The sequence below is a fragment of the Heterodontus francisci genome, chromosome 3, assembly GCF_036365525.1.
Source record: "Heterodontus francisci isolate sHetFra1 chromosome 3, sHetFra1.hap1, whole genome shotgun sequence".
Classification (NCBI taxonomy): Eukaryota; Metazoa; Chordata; class Chondrichthyes; order Heterodontiformes; family Heterodontidae; genus Heterodontus; species Heterodontus francisci.
This window is the reverse complement of record NC_090373.1, coordinates 143,035,679-143,063,190: the sequence shown is the minus strand read 5'-3', so window position 1 is coordinate 143,063,190 and position 27,512 is coordinate 143,035,679. Positions and strand designations below refer to the sequence as shown.

Genomic DNA, 27,512 nt, shown 5'->3' with positions numbered 1-27,512 from the left:
CCCAGAGCTTTTCCTACATTGGCCACAGATTTTTTTTCCCAGAGCTTTTCCTACATTGGCCACAGATTTTTTTTCTGTGGCTGCATCATGTTTGGATAGGACATGCTTCGAGGAGCAAACAGTCCGTCCCCAATATGCAACATTGTGTTGATTATTGTTTGACATGTTATATGCTTAAAAAGTCTTTGTTTTATTTTTCTTGGAAAATGACGCAGAACATTTACTTTCATGCCATGAGATACAAGTAGAAAGTTAACTTGAAGTTGGGTATGGTGAAATGTAAGGGGCCTCGATCGCTTGCTGTGTCTATGGCCAAATAAGTCCTTAATAAAGGCTCGAGTGCAAGGGAGGTGAAATAACTGGCACAAGGAAAAGATCACAATTGATGGATCAACAACTATAATTTACTGCTGTAAATTCACGATTCCCCCAACCCTCACTGAAGTCATCAACACATCATATAAACAGAAATATTCAAATAAAAAATCAAGAGAAAAGAAACCCAAAAATACTGTTAACCATAGCTCATTGCAACAGCTCGCTTTTAAAAATTGGTACTGAAAGGAATATTTTTTATCTTTAACTCTTTCCCAGTCTGGGGTATTCACCAGGACTGAGCTGAAAGCAAATTGGACATGCAGTCATTTCTACACCGCACTTTGCAGAATCAACTCTGAAGTTTAGATTTTCATACAAGCAAGCCTACTAACATCCAAATCTTGGTACAATTACTCACAACAGGACATATTAATTCCCTTTAGCCTACATGACTGACAATCTCAATTATTAAGTTTATAACGTTAAAAAGTCAGTTTTGTGCTATTGGCTTTTATGCCTCAAAATAGCTCTAGCCTGTTCATATTGCAAGGTAACTCCAGTAAGTTTGCAGACCTCTAAACACATCTGTTCTGAAAATGGAGAGAGAGAATTTGGATAACTTCCAGATTTGTCAATTGAAACCTTTAACTTCTCATCATGCTGTTAATTTATTAATTGTAGATTTATTAAATTTTAATGTTTAATCGTTTAATACTAATGTTTAATTGGCCCTACGCTCTGGAATTCCCTCCCTAAACTGCTCCATCTCACTCTTTCTTTTCTTCTTTGAGACGCTCCTTAAAACCTACCTCTTTGGCTGAGCTTTAGGTCATCTACTCTAATATCTCCTTATGTGGCTCTGCATCAAACTTTGCTCTATAATGCTCCTGCAAAAGTGCTTCGAGACATTTTATGACATTAAAGGTGCTATATAAATATAAGTTGTTGTTTACGTTCTAAGAGAATGAAGTGATGACGGTGACATTTCACCTAAAAGGATTACAGCATCAGCTGATACCATATCACAATATGCAGTACTTTCCCTGTTGATATAATGGATATGTTTTATACAAGAAACATTCCTAAATAATCATCTTTCAATATTTTCAGGCTGTGATGATGAACTTTCGACTGCTGCTGTCAAAACTGCAGGGATTTATTCCAGTAAATGATTTATGGATTGCTGATCAACCTGGCATAAAGCCAAAATCCACATTTTATCTTGGCGCGCCATGACTGTTGAGATCAGAGTTCTCTCATTAAGGGTGTTCAACTGGCTTGTTATAATCAGATTCAGTTTTTTTAAAATAGTACTTTTCTAAGCTGATTTTTTTTATTATTCCGTAATTGATTCACAGTGGGAAAATCTGTAGTCTTTTCTAATCCAAGCACTTCTCCCATCTGGTAACGACCACCATCAATCCAGTTTCAAAAATGCTACCTGTGAGGGAAGGGGAAAAAAATTAGGCACATGAGGCATTTAAAGATCTACTGATCTAAGTAGCATAAGTAAGAGTACAATATAACAAACATGAGTACAATATAACACACCACCATACAATACAAAGATTTCTTGGAGTCCAAACCTTCATAGAACTTCAGCTCCACAATCCACAGGTTTTCCTCATTTTCTGATGTGATCATAAATAAATAACTCCTAACAGTCGATAGGATTTTAAGACCCAAGCCTGGCATTGCTTTTCAACCCAGGTGGTGTGGGACAAGTATCTTTGACTAGATTTTCCAAGGAAGATCTTGTATTATATTAGATTTTGTACCTGGATCAAATATGAAAAGTTTTTTTTAAATAGTCAATTTCCGCTGACAGTGCACACTGGGAGTCAAAACCAAGTAAACGGCAGGTCAAACAGGGTTAACTGAACCAGGACCAGAAAAAGGGATGCCTGTGACAATGGAGGCCAGAAACGAGAGTGGAGTGGGTGGGAGGGGGAAAATAGAGAAGAGGTATATGAGAGGTAGCAGGGGGAGGGAGAAGGAAAAGGAATAGAGGTAGATGAGAAGGGCAGCGAGGGTAAAAGGAAAGAGAACAGGAGGCCAGAGGAGAATAGGGAGACAATGGGAAAAATGGTCAAGGAGAAAATGAGCGGGAAGAACAACAGGTGCAAATATGTGCAAGGGAGAGGGAGAGCTGTGGAAAGAATGGGAGAGGAGACCGAAGAGGGATAGAATGGGTGTAATAAAAGAAAAGACTTGCATTTATATAGCACTTTTCATGACCACCTGATGTCTCAAAGTGCTTTACAGCCAATGAAACAATGGAGAAGAATGGGTGGGAGTTGAGGGAAATAGAAATCTACAAACAGTTAACAACTCTCTAAATGCTTCAGTAACCACCTCTGAGTGGGGTAGAGCATGCTGGTGGTGGGATCCATGAATAGAACAGGTGAAAAGCCCAGTCCACATGTTAACCAGGTGGTGTGAGCAGGGGGGCAGAGAGAGAGAGACACACACACCTCAGAAACAGATACTTGGCAGAAGTAACAAAAGAAGAGCAAAAGGGTAACAGGATGCTGCAGACATAACTTTTGGGGGAGTTAGTCTCAGGAAAGGCCCAAGAGCATAAAGGGAGATGCATGACTGGGTGAGAAAGAGAGTTAGGGATGTGGAATGGTATGCTCTGACAACCAATGCAACTGCATAATTTAATACAAATAACATTAAATATTTTCACGCAAGCTATTTTGAGTAAAAAATGTAAAGTGAAATGCTTTAGCAAAAAGTTTCATGCTGAAATTCTGCAAGGTTTAAAAAAAGCAAAATGGTAGTTGAGTTGAGCATGCTGACAAATTCACGCCACAGCCCTACCCAGAAGTCAAAGCCTACAGTTGCAAGCAGACTGAAGGCAGTTAACCACATACTCTCACTATAAAACAGCTGCTATTTGTCATCACACAACCATTATGTGACAGACACAGGTCACCTTCGTCATCAAAATCAACTATTGTAGCAGCAACTAAAGGCGTAACATGCACTGCAAGTAAATGTGAACACTTTGATAATCAGACGAATCACAGCAAGATGTTGATAGAGGAGTTATTAATGTACTTTCAATGGATTCACATACCGAATTTAATCCATTGAAGGTGTCTTCTTGAAAATCCTCATCAGTGGCAAGATTTACAACACTAACATGATGCACATTATTTTATTGTATGAACTCCCATAAATTCTAAGCATAGCAAATATACTGAAACCAAAGAGAGGCCTTCATTTTTTTCATTTGTAAACCAAAACAAAATGCAATGTATGGACATTCTGTAGAGATTGTATCAACAATACAGTTTGCCATCTTAAATATAAATTGAGCTTGCAAAGTTTATACTTCAAATACAGTTCCCATTGTGATGATGTCTTTAAATAATGACATAGCACTCTGATGGCCTTGTGTGTAAAGTCTGGTATAGTACCAAGGCATATAGACCAGTACATCTCAAATTTTAGTTTGCTTTGTGATGGTTTAGCTGTTCTCAATCAAGCAACTATAATTGAAGAGAAATATCATCCAAGGTTTATTTACTAACCAGCACTGTACTGGAAAGTGCAGATGCATGGATGTCAGCTGAGAAAATATTGGTGATCTTTTTCATAGTAGAATAGTTGGCTACCATTCTCTATCCAGATTCACATCTGAAGAATGGTCATTTGGGCGAGGTAACAGCAATGGAGTCAAGAGTAACAATTAATAAAATACAGTTACTCTAAATCATTAATTTTTTCCAAGCATTTATTAAAGGAAAGCATGAGCACCATCCCCTTCCTAAATAACAGTAAACTGTATAAAATAAACAACTTTTACATAAATGGGATGGAACTCCTAGACAGGCTGAAAGAGCACAAAATAAAACCCCAAAGGATGAATTGTATTTATTCCCAAGTACCAGAAAGTTGAGATTTGTGAGGCACTGGGATCATTATAAAAGGGTCAATGAATACTGGGAGGTCCAGCTAAATACTGTGCTATGTAAAGTAACAGAATTGATTATCATTATGGAGCAGCAATTGGCAAAGAAATCAGAATGCTGAACCATATAGCCAAAACATTAGATCGTAAATTGGAGGAAGTCGTGGTCAAGTTGGAGAGTGATCAGGTCAAATCACATCTTGAGTTCTGTGCCCAGAGACATAAGGGAGAGATTTAATCCCTGATGGTATTTCAGAAAATTGTCATAAAACTGAACTCTAGTATAAGAGGGTTGAGTTTTGAGGAAAGACTGGAGAAACTTAGGCCTTTCAACCTGGAAAGAGGCATATATCATACCCTGTGGTATGTCATGCTTGGAAAAAGCCACGATGAAATAAACAATGAACTGGAGGAATTATGAAATAAAGGTCAGCTGTTGAACTGAACCACAAGAAAATGGGCATATCTATACCACAGACAAAATGGAGCAGCGGTCAGGTGACCCCTCCTGTACTGTCAATATACACATCAGTCTGTTGAAGATGAAACTTGTTAACCTCATCTGAATTAGAACTGGGGAGAACCCACTGTAACTGAAAGGAATCCATTACAGACTGATGACTCCTATCTACAGGAATAAACTAACAAAGGTTTTGTAGACTGACTCCACAGCCCAAACTAAGATAAATAGGTGTGCAGTAGCACCACTGTAACAGAAAGTTCCCCATCTAGATGCCAACAGATAGCAATGGTTTGCATATGCTGGACCATTGTCTGGTCACACCAGGGGAGAGGACCCTTTGTCCTCTGACAGAGACTCAAATGTGATGGATTTTTACCTTAAAAGGTAGCCTTTTGGAGAGAAGAGATCAACCAAAGACCTCAGAAAGCCAGTTACAGCCAGAGGCTGAGAGATATGGTCTAGCTAAGCAGAAGAACCCTGCTAAATAACAACTTGAACCACCGCTGCAGCAGACAAATTGCAAGATGACTTTGAGACTCTCCATCTGTGAAAGTAAACCAGATTCACATCACCAACTTTGGGCTGAGTTTTAATCACAGAAGACTACAACACTTCAGCAATTCTAAGACTAGGAACATTCAGGCCTGCAACACCATTATAAAATTTTCTCTCAAAAGAAACTCCGAAGTTTCTTTAAACAACAGACTCTTGTACAGTAATATGGACCTTAATTGCATCCTACCCTTTTCTCTGTATCTATCTATTCTTGTGTATGAATGTGTGGATGAGGTTGCAATCATTTCAGAAATTGTTTAAAAAGTCATCTTTCTTTTTCTTAAATCAATGAGAAAACCTGTTGCTTGTCTTTTTATTTGATCCTAAAAACACTCAGGGACTAACACACCATTTCAACAAAATACTATCCACAGTCAGTTGGGAGATGAAAAGCGGAAGCCACCCACCCCACTTATGACCTGTCTGTAAAAGATAGAAGACAAGGTAGATACAAACCATGACTTTAAACTAAACTGTTTAAACTGGGAGAACAAGGGGGCATAGGTTCAAAGTAATAAAAGGCAAATTAATGATTGATTCAGGAAATTTCTTCATATAAACAGTAATTAATACATGGAAAGGACCATGCTTATACAGTAGTGAAGGTGAAAACCCTGGTTCATTTAAGAAGCAGTGCATGCCATAATAGAGAAACTACTGTGTCTTTCTACATAGATGAGCGAAGCTGTGTTAAAGGGTTTTCTTCATCTGCATCAATCTTGTGACTTGAGGGCTTTGGCATAAAGCTAGAGACAGCATTTTCAGAAAAACAGGAGAGAAAATAAGTAAAAATATAGCATCTATGTAATGACTATCTACCAGATCTCTGCCTATATTTCCTCATAACACACTATCTGTACAGAAAGATAACCACAGAAGAAAAGCACTACTAATCAAGGTCAGCCTTCCACGCTCACTATGTTTCAATGATCACCCTCTGCACAATCTACTATGACAATTCTTCACCTCAAACAGTTGTGGTTGAAGTTTAACCACCTCAGTGCAAATGTAGCCAAAGCTGAAGCTCATAACTAACAACTCCACATCACAAAGCATTATCCAAAAGAAAAGGTAACAGTCACACTCAGATCAAAAGCAGTCAGAGCAACCTTTTATGTTTAATTTTCTTGCTGCAGCCCTACTCTCCTGAAAGCAAGAGGTTTGTGATGCAGTTAGCCCTTCAGCAACCCTTTCAACTGGTCACTCTCCATAGGGTGATCTAGACACCAAATGATGGAAGGCCTTCTCCTTGCAGTGCTGGTGCTCCCAGAATGATATTTAGTAGAGAATTCCAGACTCCTGTGCCCAGTGATGATGAAGCAATGGTGAAAGACCTCAAAGTCAGGATGGTTGTGATTTGGAGGGAAATATGGATGTGATGGAGTTCATACAACATTGCTATTTTTGCCCTACTTGGGGGTAGAGGTCAAAGAAACTGGCGAGTTGATACAGTGCATCCTGTAGATGAGTGGTGGGTATTCCAGCACACTCCTGACTCGGGCCTCACAAATGGTGGAGAGACTTTGAGAGGGTCACCAGTTCAATTCTGGTCACCGGTGACCTCTTCGGGTGGTGATGGGAGAGGGGGATGGAATTTGATGGTCGTGCCACTGAAGGTTAAAGGGATGCTGGGCTTTCTCTTGTTTGAGGTGATTATTACCCGGCACTTACATGAACTGAATGATTGCTGGACATTTTGGAAAGTTAATGGTTAATAATCAAACCATAACCGGTCGTAGAGCAACAGGCTTTCTAAGGTTAAACAGGAAAACACTAAGGTGCCAATGAGAAGAAAGGATGGATTATGTTCTGTCTGATTATTATCTACAAGGAATGCCAATGCAAGGAAATAAGTGACTTGGACATCAATCATAAATTTTAACAACTAGTATAATAAACATAGGCAGAAGATTCAATTAACCATGGCAAAGAGTGGATATTTATGTAAACAATCTGTCAAACTATTCTTGAAAGGATCAAGGACAGATAGACCACGAAGTCTTGTTTGTGGAAAGTACCTTTGAAGTAAACAACTAAGATTGTTTGCATAAATAAGCTGTTCTTGAGGATCCAAAAACAGGTAAATCATGAAGTCTTATCTGCAAAATGTACCTTTGAAGTAGGTGGACTGACGTATGAAAAGGAAAACAGTTTTCCAAAGTTAGTGGGAGAGCTGGAAAGAGAAGGAAGCCTGAAGCTACTCTTTTGTACTGTATAGATCAATCACCTGTGCTGTATGATTAAAGTCTGTTCTGTATTCTCCATTACAAAGTGTCTCCGTGCTTACTCACAGCTTGTAGCTGTGAACCATGGAAGGCAGGAGGCTGACTAACAGTTGGAGTCATAGAGTCAAAGAATTATACAGCACAGAAACAGGCCCTTCGACCCATCGCGTCTATGCCAGCCATGAAGCACCTATCAATTCTAATCCCATTTTCCAGCACTTGGCCCATAACCTTGTATGCTATGGCGTTTCAAGTGCTCATCTAAATACTTCTTAAATGTTGTGAGGGTTCCTGCCTCTACCACCCCTTCAGGCAGTGTGTTCCAGATGCCAACCACCCTCTGGGTGAAAATGTTATTTCCTCAAATCACCTCTAAACCTCCTGCCCCTTACCTTAAATCTATGCCCCCTGGTTACTGACCCCTCCGCGAAGGGAAAAAGTTTCTTCCTATCTATCCTATCAATGCCCCTCATAATTTTGTATACCTCAATCAGGTCATCCCTCAGCATTCTCTGCTCTAAGGAAAACAACCCTAGCCTATCCAGTCTCTCTACATTAACTGAAATGCTCCATCCCAGGCAACATCCTGCTGAATCTCCTCTGCACCATCTCTAGTGCAATCACATCCTTCCTATGGTGTGGTGCCCAAATCTGTGCACAGAACTCCTGCTGTGTCCTAACTAGCGTTTTATACAGCTCCATCATAACCTCCCTGCTCTTATATTCTATGCCTCGGCTAATAAAGGCAAGTATCCCATATGCCTTCCTAACCACCTTATCCACCTGTGCTGCTGCCTTCAGTGATCTATGGACAAGTACACCAAGGTCCCTCTGACCTTCTGTACTTCCTAGGGTCCGACCATCCATTGTATATTCCCTTGCCTTGTTAGTCCTCCCAAAATGCATCACCTCACACTTATCAGGATTAAATTCCATTTGCCACAGCTCTGCTCATCTTACCAGCCCAGCTATATCATCCTGAACCTAAGGCTTTCCTCCTCACTATTTACGACACCACCAATTTTCGTGTCATCTGCGAACTTACTGATCATACCTCCTATAGTCACGTCTAAATCATTAATGTACACTACAAACAGCAAGGGTCCCAGCACCGATCCCTGCGGCACACCACTGGTCACAGGCTTCCACTCGCAAAAACAACCCTCGACCCTCACCCTCTGCCTCCTGCCACCAAGCCAATTTTGGATCCAATTTGCCAAATTGCCCTGGATCCCATGGGCTCTTACCTTCTTAACCAATCTCCCATGCGGGACATTATCAAAAGCCTTACTGAAGTCCATGTAGACTACATCAACCGCTTTACCCTCATCTACACATCTAGTCACCTCCTCGAAAAATTCAATCAAGTTTGTTAGACATGATCTCCCCCTGACAAAGCCGTGCTGACTATCCCTGATTAATCCCTACCTCTCCAAGTGGAGATTAATCCTGTCACTCAGATTTTTTTCCAATATTTTCCCTACCACTGATGTTAGACTTAGCAATGTTAGTTGTTCGTAAGTTTCATCACAATCTGTATTCACATGACTTGGATAAATATGTCCTACTAACGAAGGTCAATGGACACTTGTTAAGAGTGTGAACTTTGACTAATTGCTCCCCTATCTCCCTAATCAGCATATTGCAGTTTTGTGAAGTTTGCCAGGGTAGTTGTCAGCCTGTGATAGATACTCTAACAGCCTTTACAATGCACTATTACTTATAACCTACAACCCCTAGCTCACGTTAGAATCAAATTATGTTCTAAACCCTTTTCTGGCAAAATAAATCATGTAAACGATAGTGCTGTAATACGTCCAGAACAAGCCAAAATTATTAACCAACAGAACAGTTGTGAATCCTACTTTTGTATGAGCTGTGACCCATTAAAAAACAAAAGTTAAGTGAAACAGTTGCAGTTGTTTTTTTCAGTTACAAGTAAATTAGTTTATACCCAAAGGAAATAAAGTATCTAAATGTAACTTACCAGTAAATCTTTTCGTCTTATTAGTAATTAAAATGCCAGTGCACACAATAATGTTATTAGGTTCTGCTGATGGCTCTGAATGTAGCAGTGATTATGTTGCGATTGACTTCCAAAATATGACCCCAGCGTCCTCCAGAAATGCACAATCTACATTTCTGTTCAACTGAATGAATAAGAGGCAGACAACTCACCACAGATCATAAGTACAACATTTCTCATTGGCACACAATGCCTAAGGTTATTTGGAAGTTTTGTGAAAATGAAGGGCAGATTCTGTACTGACTTTTCTTGATTTATGAGGACGCCCAGTCTCCTTTGGAAATTAGAACCTGCTGAATGGCTATTTGTGTCTTGAGAAAATGTAATAAGTTGTCTACACAGAGGCAGAGTTGTGAGTGACAAAGCCCAAGGGAGGCTGCCATTGCAGAACGGCACTGTGGACACACTGGGTATCGATTTGAGGCCAAATAGATTAAGCTTTATATACAAGCCACCAACTCTGTTTTCTAGCCACCGATTCCATCTCCCTCCACAGCCACTGTCTCAGGCTGATCGAGACTGGTGGTAACCTCGCTGCACTATTTTACCCTGAGCTGAGCTTCCAACCGCATACCCTTTCTATCACCAAGGCTAGCTACTGCAAAATCACGATGAATGCAGTTGTTCTATCGTATAAGAATATATTAAAAATTATTTGCCTCAAATTTTTTGGAAATGTAACATTTTAATTGGAGTACAGAGTGAGCCCTCTGCTGTTCTAATGCTACCTCGTGCTTTGCTGTAATCACTTTTTCAAAAAAAAAACATCTCCAACGTGCTTGAGAATTACAAGGTGGCTGAATAAGAACCGTTTGTTTTCTGAGTATTGTCAAGCTCACACAGGGAGAAATGATTAGCTGTATGGTGAACTCGTGAAACAAGCCCAGGTAGACCTGAGGAATGCCAATGCAGCTTGAACTCAAACTGACCAATCAGGAAAAAGGATTGTGGCAGTGCATTCTGGAACAATCAAAGCAGAATCAGTGCTGGTTCATTCAGTTATTGGTTCAAATGTGAGGATTCCATCTAATCCAGTGAAGAGGAAGGACCCTGCCTAAGATCACCATCTTTAAACTACACGGAGGCAGAGATTGGAGTTCAGCCTTGAACTCTCTACCTGAGAAATCGGACTAGGACTTTGCCATTGACCTTCGGCTGGAATATAACAGCGGCAGTTTGGAACAGTGCATCCATCTTCCTGAACATCCCAAGTCTTTCTTCAGGGAACAGATTACAAGCCTGCACCGTTTCATCTTAACCCCGGGGAAAAACAAGTTTAACAGAGAACTCTTTATAAAGCATCAGACCCAACGCATGTTATCTTTAGAATCTCTATCTTTTCTTACGTATGTGCGTGTGCGTATCTGAATGAGTATGAAAGTAAGTGTTGTTGCATATATTTTGGGTGTTGTATAATAAACATTTATCTTTATTTTTAAACTTAAGAGAAAACACTTCATTTGCCTGTTCTTGATAATTAAAGCGATCAGGGGCTAAAAAAACACCTTTAAAAAAAAAAAGCTGCCTTCAGTCAGTCGAGAGATGGAAAAGGGGGAACCATACCTATCATCTCTCATCTGTCTGTAATAGTATAAGGTATCCCACCTATCGGCCTGGGGGAAAACAGGCATTTCTGCATTCGTACAGACAAAACGTTTTCGGTATGGGAATTCTTTGACGGTTCCTAAGAATGTCTGGAATTTTGCAGAATGCCTCATGAAGAGGAAACCAGAACCTTTTCCAACATCATCCCTCATCTTGCCATCTGATGAGAAAGTTCTGCTCATCTAAAAACTTGGATGCAGCCACCCACTGACAGGCCTGTTTTGATTAGGGATAGCAGTAACAGCAAGTCACTGATGGACTGTGGTGTGATAGTCAGTGACTATTACTTTTTTAACAAAATCTAGACATAAAACTTCCTTCAACACACAATAAGCTCTGCCTGGCTTGAAGGGCAGGGCATTAAGTCACCTCAGAGGGGCTATGCCAGTGATTAATTGTCTTTCTGCTATTTGAGCACTGGCTTAATGCAAAAATGCAATTTTTAAAAATTGCATTTGAAAAGAAAGTCACAACAAGCTTGCATAATTTTCAACACTATCATACGATGTATAGATGATGAGATGATGTATTTCAATGATTTATGTCATTTATTCAGGAAGTTTTCATAAAATTGGTAGTCCTTTATCAGACTTGACTGGCTACTGCACTCAAGGCATTGCAACAAGATATAAAACCATCATCATTACTTGTAACAGGTAACACTATAGAGTCATACAGCATAGAAACAGGCCCTTCGGCCCACCGCGTCCATGCCGACCATAATGGCTATCTATACTAATCCCACCTGCCTGCATTAATTCCATTTCCCTCTATGCCTTGCTCATTCAAGTACCTGTCCAGATTTTCTTTTTCTTCATTCATGGGATGTGGGCAACATTGGCCAGGCCAGCATTTATTGCCCATCACTAATTGCCCTTGAGAAAGTGGTGGTAAGCTGCCTTCTTGAACCACTGCAGTCCATGAGAGGTAGTTACACCCACAGTGCTGTTAGGAAGGGAGTTCCAGGATTTTGACCCAGCAACAGTGAAGGAACGGCGATATAGTTCCAAGTCAGGATGGTGTATGACTTGGAGGGGAACCTGCAGGTGATGGTGTTCCCATGTATTTGCTGCCCTTGTCCTTCTAGTTGGTAGAAGTCGCGGGTTTGGAAAGTGCTGTCTAAGGAGCCTTGGTGCATTGCTGCAGTGCATCTTGTAGATGGTACACACTGCTGCCACTGTGCATCGGTGGTGGAGGGAGTGAATGCTTGTAGATGGGGTGCCAATCAAGTGGGCTGCTTTGGCCTGGATGGTGTTGAGCTTCTTGAGTGTTGTTGGAGCTGCACCCATCCAGGCAAGTGGAGAGTATTCCATCACACTCCTGATTTGTGCCTTGTAGATGGTGGACAGGCTTTGGGGAGTAAGGAGGTGAGTTACTCGCCTCAGGATTCCTAGCCTCTGACCTGCTGTTGTAGCCACGGTATTTATATGGCTACTCCAGTTCAGTTTCTGGTCAATGGTAGCCCCATGGATGTTGATAGTGGGGGATTCAGCGATGGTAATGCTGTTGAATGTCAAGGGGAGATGGTTAGATTCTCTTTTGTTGGAGATGGTCATTGCCTGGCACTTGTGTGGCGCGAATGTTACTTGCCACTTATCAGACCAAGCCTGGATATTGTCCAGGTCTTGCTGCATTTCTACGCGGACTGCTTCAGTATCTGAGGAGTCGCAAATGGTGCTGAACATTGTGCAGTCATCAGCGAACAACCCCACTTCTGACCTTATGATTGAAGGAAGGTCATTGATGAAGCAGCTGAAGATGGTTGGGCCCAGGACACTACCCTGAGGAACTCCTGCAGTGATGTCCTGGAGCTCAGATGATTGACCTCCAACAACCACAACCATCTTCCTCTTAAATGTCGCTACTGTTCCTGCCTCCACCACCTCATTCCAGATACCTGCTATTCTTGGTGTGAAAAATTTCCCTCTTTGATCCCCTTTAAACCTCCTCCCTCTCACCTTAAATCTATGCCCTCTAGTTTTATTCACCCCTACCATGGGAAACAGACTCTGGCTATCTACCCTATCTATGCCTCATAATTTTATATACCTCTATCATGTCCCCTCTTAGCCTCCTTTGCTCCAGGGAAAACAGATCCAGCCTATCCAATCTCTCTTTATAACACAAGCCCTCCAAACCAGGCAACATCCTTGTGAATCGTTTCTGCACCCTCTCTAGCTTAATCACATCTTTCCTGTAGTGCGGCGACCAGAACTGCACACAGTACTCCAAATGCGGCCTAACCAACGTTATGTACAACTGTAACAGGATGTCCCAACTCTTGTACTCAATGCCTCGGCCGATGAAGGCAAGCATGCCATACGCCTTCTTCACCACCCTGTCTAGCTGTGTTGCCACTTTCAGGGAACTAGGTACTTGCACCCCATCGGTCTCTCTGCTCAAGAACACTCCCCAGGGCCCTGCCATTCACTGTATATGTCCTGCCCTGGTTTAACTTCCCAAAATGCATCACTTCACACTTGTCTGCGTTAAATTCCATTTGCCACTCCCTTGCCCACTTTCCCAGTTGATCTATATCCTGCTGTAACCTGAGACAACCTTCTTCACTGTTCACTATACCACCAATTTTGGTGTCATCTGCAAACTTAATCATGCCCCTTACATTCACATCCAAGTCATTAATATATATGACAAACAACAGAGGGCCCAGCATCAATCCCTGCGGTACACCACTGGTCACCGGCCTCCAATCTGAAAAACAACCCTCCACTGCCACCCTCTGCCTATCACCAAGCCAATTTTGTATCCAATTTGCAAGCTCACCCTGGATCCCATGTGTTCGAACCTTCTGGACCAGCCTACCATGCGGGACCTTGTCAAAGGCCTTGCTAAAGTCCATGTAGACAACGTCCATCGCCTTGCCCTTGTCAATCCTCTTGGTCACCTCCTCGAAAAACTTAATCAAATTCATGAGACTTGATTTCCCACGTTCAAAGCCATGCTGACTATTCACTAATCAGACCTTGCCTTTCCAGATGCATATAAATCCTGTCTCAGAATCCCTTCCAATAACTTTCCCACCATTGATGTAAGGCTCACTGGCCTGTAGTTCCCTGGCTTATCCCTGCTGCCCTTCTTAAATAAAGGCACAACGTTAGCTATCTTCCGGTACCTCACCCATGGCTAACGATGATACAAAAATCTCTGCCAGGGCCCCCAGCAATCTCCTCCCTTGCTTCCCATAGCATCCTAGGATACACCTGGTCAGGCCCGGGGGATTTATCCACCTTAATACACTTCAAAACCTCCAACTCCTCCTCCTTTGTAATGTTGATATGCTCCAGGATATCGGTGTTCCCTCCCTTGAACTCACTAGCTTCCATGACTTTCTCCACGGTAAATACGGATGAGAAATATTCATTTAAGACCTTGCCATATAATCTCACAAATAGCAAGACAGTTTAAAAATTGTAATATCTTAATACAAACTTCATAAAACTGCAGAATCTTTTTAAAACTTTTACCTATAAATAGCCAAGTGAATTTTCTTAATTTGATCAATCAAATGCTGTGCTCGACCATAATATAACCAGAACTCGCATCAGATTTAATACAATTTAAGTAACTGACATTTCCAGCCAGCAAAATATAACCTTAAACAATACAGATTCAATCAAAGCATCACTTGGGAAAGTGTTACAACCAGGTGAGAAAAAGAGGTCTAAGGGGTTTCATTTCAGCCTTCAATTGGTCTTACTGTAACAAGGTTTTTGTTTTTAATAACATCGTGTTCTGAGCTCCCCCTTGGTGAATGCTTGTTCACCGCTTTCTAATTATAAGGCAAAGAAATAAGCAGAAACAGGCTTTCTTAGGTTTAAAGAAGGTGAAATTTATTAAAACATAAACTCTAATTCGGTTAACTTCTACGGATACATGACGTGCTCACGCTAGCATGCATACGCGATACACACATGTAGATAGGGACAGAAAAGAGCAGAAGAAAAATAAAGTGGAGAGGTTTGAGGCAACATCTGAAGAGTTTCTTGTTACTGTACTTTGAGCTCACTGTAGAGTCCTTTTGTAGGTAGCTCTTGCTTGTAAATAATTCTTGCGTTTCGTTGGGGCCCAGTATTCTTCTTAAACCTTGTTCACTGTAGGAGACATTTCTCTCTTGGGATTCATGTGTGTTCAATGGATTCCGAAGCTGGTGAAAAAGAGATGGGAGAAGACAGGAGAGAGATGTTCTCAATCCAGGAGCTTTCTGTCTTCAAACACACTGTTTCTCCAGTTTAAAACTCTCAGTTCAAAACTCTGCAATGGCCAGTTAGTCATGTGACCGTTCTGTGTATTGGGAGCAGGGACTGGTTCCTTTGTTCCAACACTGTCTGCTAGTATGCAAAATGTCTTTCTAGCTAGGGGCCTGACAACTCTTAGTCATAGGCCCTCTTTTATTCCGAGCAACAAACTGAAGTTTAATGTCCATGTGGCAAAATTAATGTGCCTTATTCTTGGCAGGTGGGGCCCTGCATGACAAAAGTTTAATTTAACAGGCCAAAAGGTTACCCTCATATATCATTTCAAAAATATGAAAAAGGTGTACTCTACCTTTATAACTTAACCTGTGGCACAAACAACACAATGTGACTTTATATAAGGCCCTTTGCAGCTTTGGTGTTGTGTGGACGATGTACATTACAGATATCGAATGAAATAAATTAGTATTTTTTTTTAAAGGGTACAGAAATCTGGTACTCTCTTCCTCAAAGGCTGTGACTGCTGGAACAATTGCAGCTTTTAAAACAGAGATAGATAGATTTTAGTGAAGAAAGGGTATCAAAGAATATGAAGCTAGGAAAGTAAATGGAGTTGAGATGTGCATCAGCCATGAGTTAACGGAATGACTGAGCCGGCTTGAGGGGTTGAATAACCTCCTTCTCTTCCTAAGAGTATTACTTAAACGGAGAACGACTGCAGAATTACGAGGTTCAGAGGGATCTAGGTGTTCTAGTGCATGAGTCACAAAAAGTTAGTATACAGGTACAGGCAAGCAATAAAGAAGGCTAATGGAGTGCTATGCTTTATACGAGGGGAATTGAAAATAAAAGTAAGGATGTTATGCTTCAGTTATACAGGGCATTGGTGAGACCACATCTCAAATACTATGTGCAGTTTTGGTCTCGTTATGTAAGGAAGGATGTAAATGCATTGGAAGCTGTTCAGAGGAAGCTTACTAGATTGATACCTGGAATGAGTGGGTTGTCTTATGAGGAAACATAGAAAATAGGAGCAGGGGTGGGCTATTTGGCCCTTTGAGCCTGCTCCGCCATTCATTATGATCATGGCTGATCATCCAACTCAGTAACCTGTTCCCGCTTTCTCCCCATACCCTTTGATCCCTTTAGATCCAAGAGCTATATTTAATTCCTTCTTGAAAACATACGATGTTTTGGCCTCAACTGCTTTCTGTGGTAGCAAATTCCACAGGCACACCACTCGCTGGGTGAAGAAATTCCTCCTCATCTCAGTCCTGAATCTAAGGATACCCCGTATCTTTCGACTATGACCCCTGGTTCTGGACTCCCCCACTATCAGGAACATCCTTCCTGCATCTACCCTATCAAATCCTGTTAGAATTTTATCGGTTTCTATGAGATCCCCCCTCACTCTTCGGAACTCCGGCGAATATAATCCTAACCGACTCAATTGCTCCTCATACATCAGTCCCGTCGTCCCAGGAATCAGTCTGGTAAACCTTTGCTGCACTCCCTCTATAGCAAGAACATCCTTCCTCAGATAAGGAGACCAAAACTGCACACAATATTCCAGGTGTGGCCTCACCAAGGCCCTGTATAATTGCAGCAAGACATCCCTGCTCCTGTATTTGAATCCTCTCGCTATGAAGGCCAACATACCATATGCCTTTTTTTACCCCCTGTTGCACCTGCACGCTTACCTTCAGCGACTGGTGTACGAGAACACCCAGGTCTCGCTGCATATTCCCCTCTCTCAGTTTATAGCCGTTCAGATAATAATCTGCCTTCCTGTTTTTGCTACCAAAGTGGATAATCTCACATTTATCCACATTATACTGCATCTGTCATGCATTAGCCCACTCACTCAACTTGTCCAAATCACCCTGAAGCCTCTCTGCATCCTCCTCACAACTCACCCTCCCACCCAGTTTTGTGTCATCTGCAAATTTGGAGATATTACATTTAGTTCCCCCATCTAAATCATAAATATATATTGTGAATAGCTGGGGTCCTAGCACCAATCCCTGCGGTACCCCACTAGTCACTGCCGGCCATTCGGAAAAAGACCCATTTATCCCTACTCTTTGTTTCCTGTCCACCAACCAATTTTCTATCCATTGCAATACACTACCCCCAATCCCATGCGCTTTAATTTTACACGCTAATCTCTTATGTGGGACTTTGTCCAAAGCCTTCTGAAAGTCCAAATAAACCACATCCACTGGCTCCCCCTCATCAACACTACTAGTTCCATCCTCAAAGAATTCTAGTAGATTTGTCAAGCATGATTTCCCTTTCGTAAATCCATGCTGACTCTGCCCGATTCTACCACTGTTCTCTATGTGCTCTGCTATAAAATCTTTGATAATGGACTCGAGAATTTTCCCCACTATCGACGTCAGGCTGACTGGTCTATAATTCCCTGTTTTATCTCTACCTCCCTTTTTAAATAGTAGGGTTACATTAGTTACCCTCCAATCTGTAGGAACTGTTCCAGAGTCTATAGAATCTTGAAAGATGACCACCAATGCATCCACTATTTCTAGGGCCACTCCCTTAAGTACTCTGGGATGCAGACCATCAGGCCCTGGGGATTTATCGACCATTTCTCTACTAATATTGATTTCTTTCAGTTCCTCTCTTTCACTAAGCCCAGTGTTCCTCAACATTTCTGTTATGATATTTGTGTCCTCCTTTGTGAAGACAGAACCAAAGTATGCATTTAGTTGGTCAGCCATTTCTTTGTTTCCCATAATAAATTCCCGTTTCTGACTGTAAGGGACCTACATTTGTCTTCACAATCTTTTTCTCTTCACATACCTATAGAAACTTTTACAGTCAGTTTTTATGTTCCCCGCAAGCTTATTCTCGTACTCAATTTCCCCCTTCTTAATCAATCCCTTGGTCCTCCTTTGCTGAATTCTAAACTGCTCCCAATCCTCAGGTCTGTTGTTTTTTCCCGGCAAATTTGTATGCCTCTTCCTTGGATCTAATGCTATCGCTAATTTCCCTTGTAAGCCATGGTTTGGCTACATTCCCCGTTTTACTTTTGCGCCAGACAGGGATAAACAATTGTTGCAGTTCATCCATGTGCTTTTTAAATGTTTGCCATTGCCTATCCACCGTTATCCCTTTCAGTAACGTTTCCCAATCCGTCATAGCCAACCCGCACCTCATACCTTCGTAGTTTCCTTTACTAAGATTCAGGACCCTAGTCTCAGAATCAACTACGTCACTCTCCATCTTGATTAAGAATTCTATCACATTATGGTCACTCAATTATTGTCAATTATTCCTCTCTCATTACACAATATCCAGCCTAGGATGGCCTGTTCTCTAGTTGCTTCCTCAATGTATTGGTCCAGAAAACCATCCCATATACACTCCAAGAATTCCTCCTCTACAGTTTTGTGACTAATTTGATTTGTCCAATCTATATGCAGATTAACATCACCCATAATTACAGATGTTCCTTTATCACATGCCTCTCTAATTTCCTGTTTAATGCCATTCCTATCACCACTACAGTTTGAGGGTCTATATACAACCCATACTAATGTTTTTTGCCCCTTCGTGTTTCTTAGCTTTACCCATACAAATTCCACATTGTCAGAGCCAATATCTTTCCTCACTATTGCGTTAATTTCCTCTTTAACCAGCAATGCAACTCCACTGCCTTTTGCTTATTTTCCGTCCGTCCTAAATACTGAATACCCCTGGATGTTCATTTCCCATTCCTGGTCACATGGCAGCCATGTCTCCGTAATCCCGACTATATCATACCCGTTTACATGTATTTCGCGATTAATTCATCCAATTGATTGCGAATGCTCTGCCCGTTAAGGCACAAAGCCTTATGGCTTGTCTTTTTAAACATTACTTGCCCCCTTCCCACTATTTTTCATTGTGGCCTTGTTTGATTCTGGTCCTTGATTTCTCTGCCCATCACTTTTCTTATTCCCCTTACTGTCTTTTGTTCTTGTCTTTGATCCCCCCTCCTCTGACTCCTTGCAAAGGTTCCCAACCCCCTGCCATTTTAGTTTAAACCCTCCCCAACCACTCTAGCAAACATTCCTCCTAGGACATCAGTCCCGGTCCTGCCCAGGTGTAACCCGTCCAGTTTGTACTAGTCCCACCTTCCCCAAAACCAGTCCCAATGTCCCAGGAATCCCCCTCACACCATCTCTTCAGCTATGTATTCATCCGATATATCCTGCTATTTCTACTCCGACTGGCACGTGGCACTGGTAGTAATCCTGAGATCACTACCTTTGAGGTCCTACTTTTCAACCTACTTCCTAACTCCCTATATTCTGCTTTTAGGACCCCATCCTTTTTTTTTTTACCTATGTCGTTCGTACCAATGTGTACCACGACCACTGGCTGTTCACCCTCCCCCTTCAGAATGTCCTGCAACCGCTCTGAGACATCCTTGACCCTAGCACCAGGGAGGCAACATACCATCCTGGAGTCTCTTTTGCAGTCACAGAAATGCCTATCTATTCCTCTTACAATTGAATCCCCTATAACTATTGCATTCCCACACCTTTTACTCCTCCCCTGTGCAGCAGAGCCAACCGTGGTGCAACGAATTGGGCTGTTGCTGCTTTCCCCTGAGAGGCTATTGCCCCCCAACAGTATCCAAAGCGGTATATCTGTTTTGCAGGGGAATAGCCACAGGAGATTCCTCAATTGCCTGCCTAGTCCTCTTGCTCTGCCTGGTGGTCACCCATTCCCTTCCTGCCTGTGGAGTCTGAGCCTGCGGTGTGACCACCTCTCTATATGTGCTATCCACGATACTCTCCACCTCGTGGATGCTCCACAGTGTTCCCAGCAGCTGCTCCAGCTCCGAAACCCGGGCTTCCAGGTGCTGCAGCTGGAGACACTTCCTGCACATATGCCGGTCCTGGACACCGGAAATGTCCTCAGCTTCCGACATGGTGCACGAGGAGCACACCATGGCTTTCAGCTCTCCTGCCATGACTTAACCCTTTAAATTAAACCTTTTGGAAGACGCTTAATATCAAATATCAGTTACTCTACAGCCCTTCTTCCCTGATCCTCATTACTACAAAACTCCATAAAAAAAATTACTTACTATATATGAAAAAAAATTGTAAACCTTTAAATCTTTCTTACCGTTGATACTTACCCAGCTATTTAGAGCTGTTCCCTAACAGCAGTGACTCATCAACCAATCATCTTGCAGCTTTCCTGTGACGTCACTATTGGCTTTTTTTCTAAACTCTGGCGTGTTGGAAGAGGTTCGACTGCTCTCCGCTGCTGAAGGTAAGTGAAGGCCCCGAGCCTCGCGCTGGGTTTATCTGCTCCCGGTTCTCAGTGTTTCCACACAGGTCTGACTGGTCTCTGCTCCTGAAGGAAAGGTTGGACAGACTGGGCTTGTTTTCACTGGAGTTCAGAAGAGTGAGGGGAGACTTGATTGAAGTTTATGTGATCCTGAACGTTTTTGACAAGGTGGATGTGGATAGGATGTTTCCTCTTGTGGGTCAGTCCAGAACTAGGGGGCACTGTTTTAAAATTAGGTGTCGCCCTTTCAGGGATTGCGCAACTTTGGAATTCTCTGCCTCAGAAGATGGTGGAGGCAGGGTCATTGAATATTTTTAAGGCAGAGGTAAATTGATTCTTGTCAGGCAAGGGAATCAAAGGTTATCGGGGGTAGAAGGGAGTGTGGAATTCGAGACACAAACAGATCAGCCATGATTTTATTGAATGGCGAAGGAGGCTCGAGGGGACAAAAGGCCTACTTCTGCTCCTAATTCATGTGCTCGTAATGTTTCTCACATTACAAGTAGGGTGATAGCTATCCTATACTTCCTTAAATACTGTGCATAGTAAAAATATTAACAAAATCTTCCATTAATTCATCTTTTAATTCTGAAGATCAGTGGAATTCTGTTGAATCTGACAGATAAACACAGATGACATTGTCTCCTTCATGATTATGCCTGGCCCACCGGAAAGATTAGGCTCAAATGAACTGAATGTCCTTTTCTTATTTCTTTATTATGACAGAGGCCTGGATTGACTGGGCCTAAAGCTTTCGCTTATCTACAGAAAAGCACAGTAGTCTGCATGAGCTACCTCCATTCAATGATTTTTTTTTAAACAAAAAGACAATGCCAAACTGTCAACAATACTGGATTTGATATAAGGTTATCTAATCCCTGCACTTAATGAGCCAATGGATGTCAGTAATATTGTTTAAGTTGCTGTTTGATTAATGAGTCAGAACATTTGGTTTAATGTTACTCTGCTTTTCATTAAAATCTGATGCCTCAGCTTCACTGATGAGAAAACAAACATTAGATAAATTGTGCCTCAAGTTCAAAGAAGATCCTCTGAAATCTTTATCAAATTTACAGTAAATGGGGGCAAAATTCGATAGCCCCCGAAAACAGGAATGGTGATCGTAATGCTCAATTAACCGCCCGTTGTTTCCAATGCAGGCAGCACACCAACTTCATGCTGGGATAATTTAGAGGACAGCTTAGGGGAGGGATCAGCATGTGGTGAGAAACCAGGCACAAGTGGCATGCAGCCAGGGTAGGGGGACAAGTTGCATGCTGGAGAGTGAGGTCGCAAATTAGTTTTGCTGCAGAAAACTCGGACGAGGACTCCAATGTGGCAGCCAACAGGAAAGCTGATGGGTATCCATAATGAAATGTTTGGTGTCTGCAGAAAAGCTTGGAGTCAATGTCAAGGAGCATGGTGGAGTCTGGCACCAAACTGGCAAAGGCTTTGTCCAGAGCTTGGAACCCATCCTTTCCAAAATAGAAGTGGTGTCCAACTCTCTTGCACAGCATCTAATGACCGATGTCTCTGATTCCACTGCAGCACATGCAGAGGCTGCCCAACATCTGGGTGCTGCAGTGAAAGCTCAAATTTCTGTAATTCAAGGTCAGCTTGCTGCCATGAAGCTCAGACTGCACTCCTGAAAGCTTAGACTGCTGCCATCATGGTTGAGGATGCCAGTGCTCAAAGGGTGTCACAATTTGTCCTCCAACAGATTACGAGGATTGCGGAGATGCCACTCCAGGGAAGTGGCAGTTGCTTCGTGGAGCACGAACCTGCTGTCCTCCCTCAGGATGACATTCCTTCTTCCACCCCTGCGAATCCAGTGCCCATTGTCAGTCAGCCTAGATGGCTGATGCGCCTATGCCGAAATGGTGCAGTCCAAAGCTGGGCCTCCTCGGGCCACAGCTGCTCAAGGTCACCTGCAGTCTCCCCTACTGAGAATCAGCAGTCTTCCACCAACCTTGCTACAGCCACTGGGGCAGCACTGTGTAGGAGCACTGGGACAGGAAAAGGCACACAGAAGACTAAGGGAATGCACAAAGGTGACTCGTTCTGTGTCAGAAGATTGTGGGTTCAAGTCCCATTCCAGGACTTGAGCACAAAAATCAAGGCTGGCACTCCACTTCCCTACTGGGGCAGTGCTGCACTGTTGAAGGTGCCATCTTCTGGATGAGACATTAAACTGAGGTCCAATTTGCATTCTCAAGTGGATGTGAAAGTTCCCATGGCCCTATTTTGAAAAGGAGATGGGGAGTTACCTCCGGTGTCTTGGCCAATTTTTATCCCTCAATCAATATTACAAAAAAAAACAGATTATCCCATTAATGTTTGTTGAAGCTTGCTATGCGCAAATTGGTTCCCATGTTACAATAGTGACTACACTTCAAAAGTACCTCATTGACTGTAAAGCACTTTGAGACAGCCGGTGGTCATGAAAGATGCTATATAGAACATAGAACATTACAGCGCAGTACAGGCCCTTCAGCCCTCGATGTTGCGCCGACCTGTGAAACCATCTGACCTACACTATTCCATTTTCATCCATATGTCTATCCAATGACCACTTAAATGCCCTTAAAGTTGGCGAGTCTACTACTGTTGCAGGCAGGGCGTTCCACGCCCCTACTACTCTCTGAGTAAAGAAACTACCTCTCACATCTGTCCTATATCTATCACCCCTCAACTTAAAGCTATGTCCCCTCGTGTTTGCCATCACCATCCGAGGAAAAAGGCTCTCACTATCCACCCTGTCCAACCCTCTGATTATCTTATATGTCTCTATTAAGTCACCTCTCCTCCTCCTTCTCTCCAACGAAAACAACCTCAAGTCCCTCAGCCTTTCCTCGTAAGACCATCCCTCCATACCAGGCAACATACTAGTAAATCTCCTCTGCACCTTTTCCAAAGCTTCCACATCCTTCCTATAATGCGGTGACCAGAACTGCACGCAATACTCCAGGTGCGGCCGCACCAGAGTTCTGTACAGCTGCAGCATGACCTCGTGGCTCCTAAACTCGATCCCCCTACTAATAAAAGCCAACACACCATATGCCTTCTGAACAGCTCTATTAACCTGGGTGGCAACTTTCAGGGATTTATGTACCTGGACACCAAGATCTCTCTGCTCATCTATACTACCAAGAATCTTCCCATTAGCCCAGTATTCTGCAATCCTGTTACTCCTTCCGAAGTGAATCACCTCACACTTTTCCGCATTAAACTCCATTTGCCATCTCTCAGCCCAGCTCTGCAGCCTATCTATGTCCCTCTGTAACCTACAACATCCTTCGGCACTATCCACAACTCCATCGACCTTCGTGTCATCCGCAAATTTACTAACCCACCCTTCTACACCCTCATCCAGGTCATTTATAAAAATGACAAACAGCAGTGGCCCCAAAACAGACCCTTGCGGTACACCACTAGAAACTATACTCCAGGATGAACATTTACCATCAACCACCACCCTCTGTCTTCTTTCAGCTAGCCAATTTCTGATCCAAAGCACTAATTCACCTTCAATCCCATACTTCTGTATTTTCTGCAAGAGCCTACCATGGGGAACCTTATCAAACGCCTTACTGAAATCCATATAGACCACATCCACGGCTTTACCCTCATCCACCTGCTTGGTCACCTTGTCAAAAAACTCAATAAGGTTTGTGAGGCACGACCTACCCTTCACAAAACCGTGCTGACTATCTCTAATGAACTTATTCTTTTCAAGATGATTATAAATCCTATCTCTTATAACCTTTTCCAACATTTTACCCACAACCGAAGTAAGGCTCACAGGTCTATAATTACCAGGGCTGTCTCTACTCCCCTTCTTGAACAAGGGGACAACATTTGCTATCCTCCAGTCTTCCGGCACTATTCCTGTTCGACAATGACGACATAAAAATCAAGGACAAAGGCTCTGCAATCTCCTCCCTGGCTTCCCAGAGAATCCTAGGATAAATCCCATCTGGCCCAGGGGACTTATCTATTTTCACACTTTCCAAAATTGATAACACCTCCTCCTTGTGAACCTCAATCCCATCTAGCCTAGTAGTCTGTATCTCGGTATTCTCGACAACATTTTCTTTCTCCACTGTAAATACTGACGAAAAATATTCATTTAACACTTCCCCTATCTCCTCCGATTCCACACACAACTTCCCACTACTATCCTTGATTGGCCCTAACCTATCTCTAGTCATTCTTTTATTCCTGATATACCTATAGAAAGCCTTAGGGTTTTCTTTGATCCGATCCACCAATGACTTCTCGTGTCCTCTCCTCGCTCTTATCTCTCCCTTTAGATCCTTCCTGGCTAGCTTGTAACTCTCAAGCGCCCTAACTGAGCCTTCACGTCTCATCCTAACATAAGCCTTCTTCTTCCTCTTGACAAGCTCTTCAACTTCTTTAGTAAACCTCGGCTCCCTCGCTCGACAACTTCCTTCCTGCCTGACAGGTACATACTTATCAAGGACACGCAGTAGCTGCTCCTTGAATAAGCTCCACATTTCGATTGTGCCCATCCCCTGCAGTTTCCTTCCCCATCCTACGCATCCTAAATCTTGCCTAATCGCATCATAATTTCCTTTCCCCCAGCTATAATTCTTGCCCTGCTGTATATGCCTGTCCCTGCCCATCGCTAAGGTAAACCTAACCGAATTGTGATCACTATCACCAAAGTGCTCACCAACTTCTAAATCTAACACCTGGCCGGGTTCATTACCCAGTACCAAATCCAATGTGGCATCGCCCCTGGTTGGCCTGTCTACATACTGTGTCAGAAAACCCTCCTGCACACACTGGACAAAAACAGACCCATCTAAAGTACTCGAACTATAGTATTTCCAGTCAATATTTGGAAAGTTAAAGTCCCCCATAACCACTACCCTGTTACTCTCGCTCCTGTCAAGAATCATCTTTGCTATCATTTCCTCTACATCTCTGGAACTATTTGGAGGTCTATAGAAAACTCCCAACAGGGTGACCTCTCCTCTCCTGTTTCTAACCTCGGCCCATACTACCTCAGTAGACAAGTCCTCAAACGTCCTTTCTGCCGCTGTAATACTTTCCTTGATTAACAATGCCACACCCCCCCCTCTTTTACCATCTTCTCTGTTCTTAGTGAAACATCTAAATCCCAGAACCCGCAACATCCATTCCTGTCCCTGCTCTACCCATGTCTCTGAAATGGCCACAACATCGAGATCCCAGGTACCAACCCATGCTGCAAGCTCACCCACCTTATTCCGGATGCTCCTGGCGTTGAAGTAGACACATTTTAAACCAAGCTCTTGCTTGCCAGTGCCCTCTTGTGTCCTTATAACCTTATCCCTGACCTCACTACTCTCAACATCCTGCACACTGGAACTACAATTTAGGTTCCCAGCCCCCTGCTGAATTAGTTTAAACCCCCCCGAAGAGCACTAGCAAATCTCCCCCCCAGGATATTGGTACCCCTCTGGTTCAGGTGAAGACCATCATGTTTGTAGAGGTCCCACCTACCCCAGAAAGAGCCCCAATTATCCAGGAAACCAAAACCCTCCCTCCTACACCATCCCTGCAGCCACGTGTTCAACTCCTCTCTCTCCCTATTCCTCACTTCGCTAGCACGTGGCACGGGCAACAACCCAGAGATAACAACTCTGTTCTCGCTCTAAGCTTCCACCCGAGCTCCCTGGCCTTAAATCCCCATCTGTCTTCCTACCTATGTCGTTGGTGCCTATGTGTACCACGACTTGGGGCTGCTCCCCCTCCCCCTTGAGGATCCCAAAAACACGATCCAAGACATCACGTACCCTGGCACCTGGGAGGTGCAAATCTTTCTTTCTAGTTGACATTCGAATGCAATATGGCGTGGTTTGATTTATAAAGTTGATTTTGAATGTTTCTTTTATAGTGGCTTTTATTTTAGCATTATGGCCCAAGTGGATGTTGCAAAGGGCAGTAACAGAAGGAAAGCAGGGTGTGGGACTATTGGTGAATGGGGAATTGGCATTGCATTTACTAGAATTGCAGTTGGTTAAGTCATTCAAGGACACCCAGCCAGGAAGGGACTTTCTAGGTTGCCACATCCCTGCATCGTTGTCCTCTTCCTAACCCAGTCACTGTACAGCTGATGATAACTGCTATGTCCTCATGATGATGAGGTTGAGCAGTATGCACGAATCTTGACACCCACTATACTGAGTGCTGCAAGGCTCCTGCAGAATGGACCAGGCAGCAGAAGCACGCCAATGGTCTGCTCTATCACATTGCGTGTGGCAGCATGGCTTTCACTGTATGCATGCTGCGCGCATGTGGGTGGGTTGCACACCAGAATCAGCAGCCACATCATTAGCGGATATCCCTTATCCAGTAGTCACCCTTTGGTTTGTAGTTATCGTTCAAATGCAGATGACACAGTGGACTTGTGCAGAATGAAGGCAGCATGAAACGCATAAAACACTAGTTAGGCCACAGCTGCTGTACTGTGTACAGTTCTGGTCGCCACACGATAGGAAGGATGTGATTGCACTGAAGAGGGTGCAGAGGAGATTCACCAGGATGCTGCCTGGGCTGGAGCATTTCAGCTATGAAGAGAGACTGGATAGGCTAGGGTTGTTTTCCTTAGAGCAGAGAACCTGATTGGGGTATACAAAATTATGAGGGGCATAGATAGATAGGAGGAAGCTTTTTCCCTTAGCGAAGGTGTCAATAACCAGGGGGCATAGATTTAAGGTAAGGGGCAGGAGGTTTAGAGGGGATTTGAGGAAAAATCTTTTCACCCAGAGGGTGGTTGGAATCTGGAACACACTACCTGTAGGGGTGGTCGAGGAAGGAACCCTCACAACATTTAAGCAGTATTTAAACGAGCACTTGAAACGCCATA

The 27,512-nt window shown here is 42.9% G+C and overlaps 1 protein-coding gene across 1 annotated transcript in view; it reads right to left on the bottom strand.

The window, feature by feature from the left end:
- Positions 1–382: 382 nt before the first annotated feature.
- The window catches only part of ube3d (ubiquitin protein ligase E3D), a 207,428-nt gene continuing 180,298 nt past the window's right edge, over positions 383–27,512 (bottom strand). Inside the window, exon 10 of the mRNA XM_068026669.1 lies at positions 383–1,759. Coding sequence (XP_067882770.1) covers positions 1,736–1,759 — 24 coding nt within the window. The 3' untranslated portion in view covers positions 383–1,735. The remainder of the gene's footprint in view (positions 1,760–27,512) is intronic.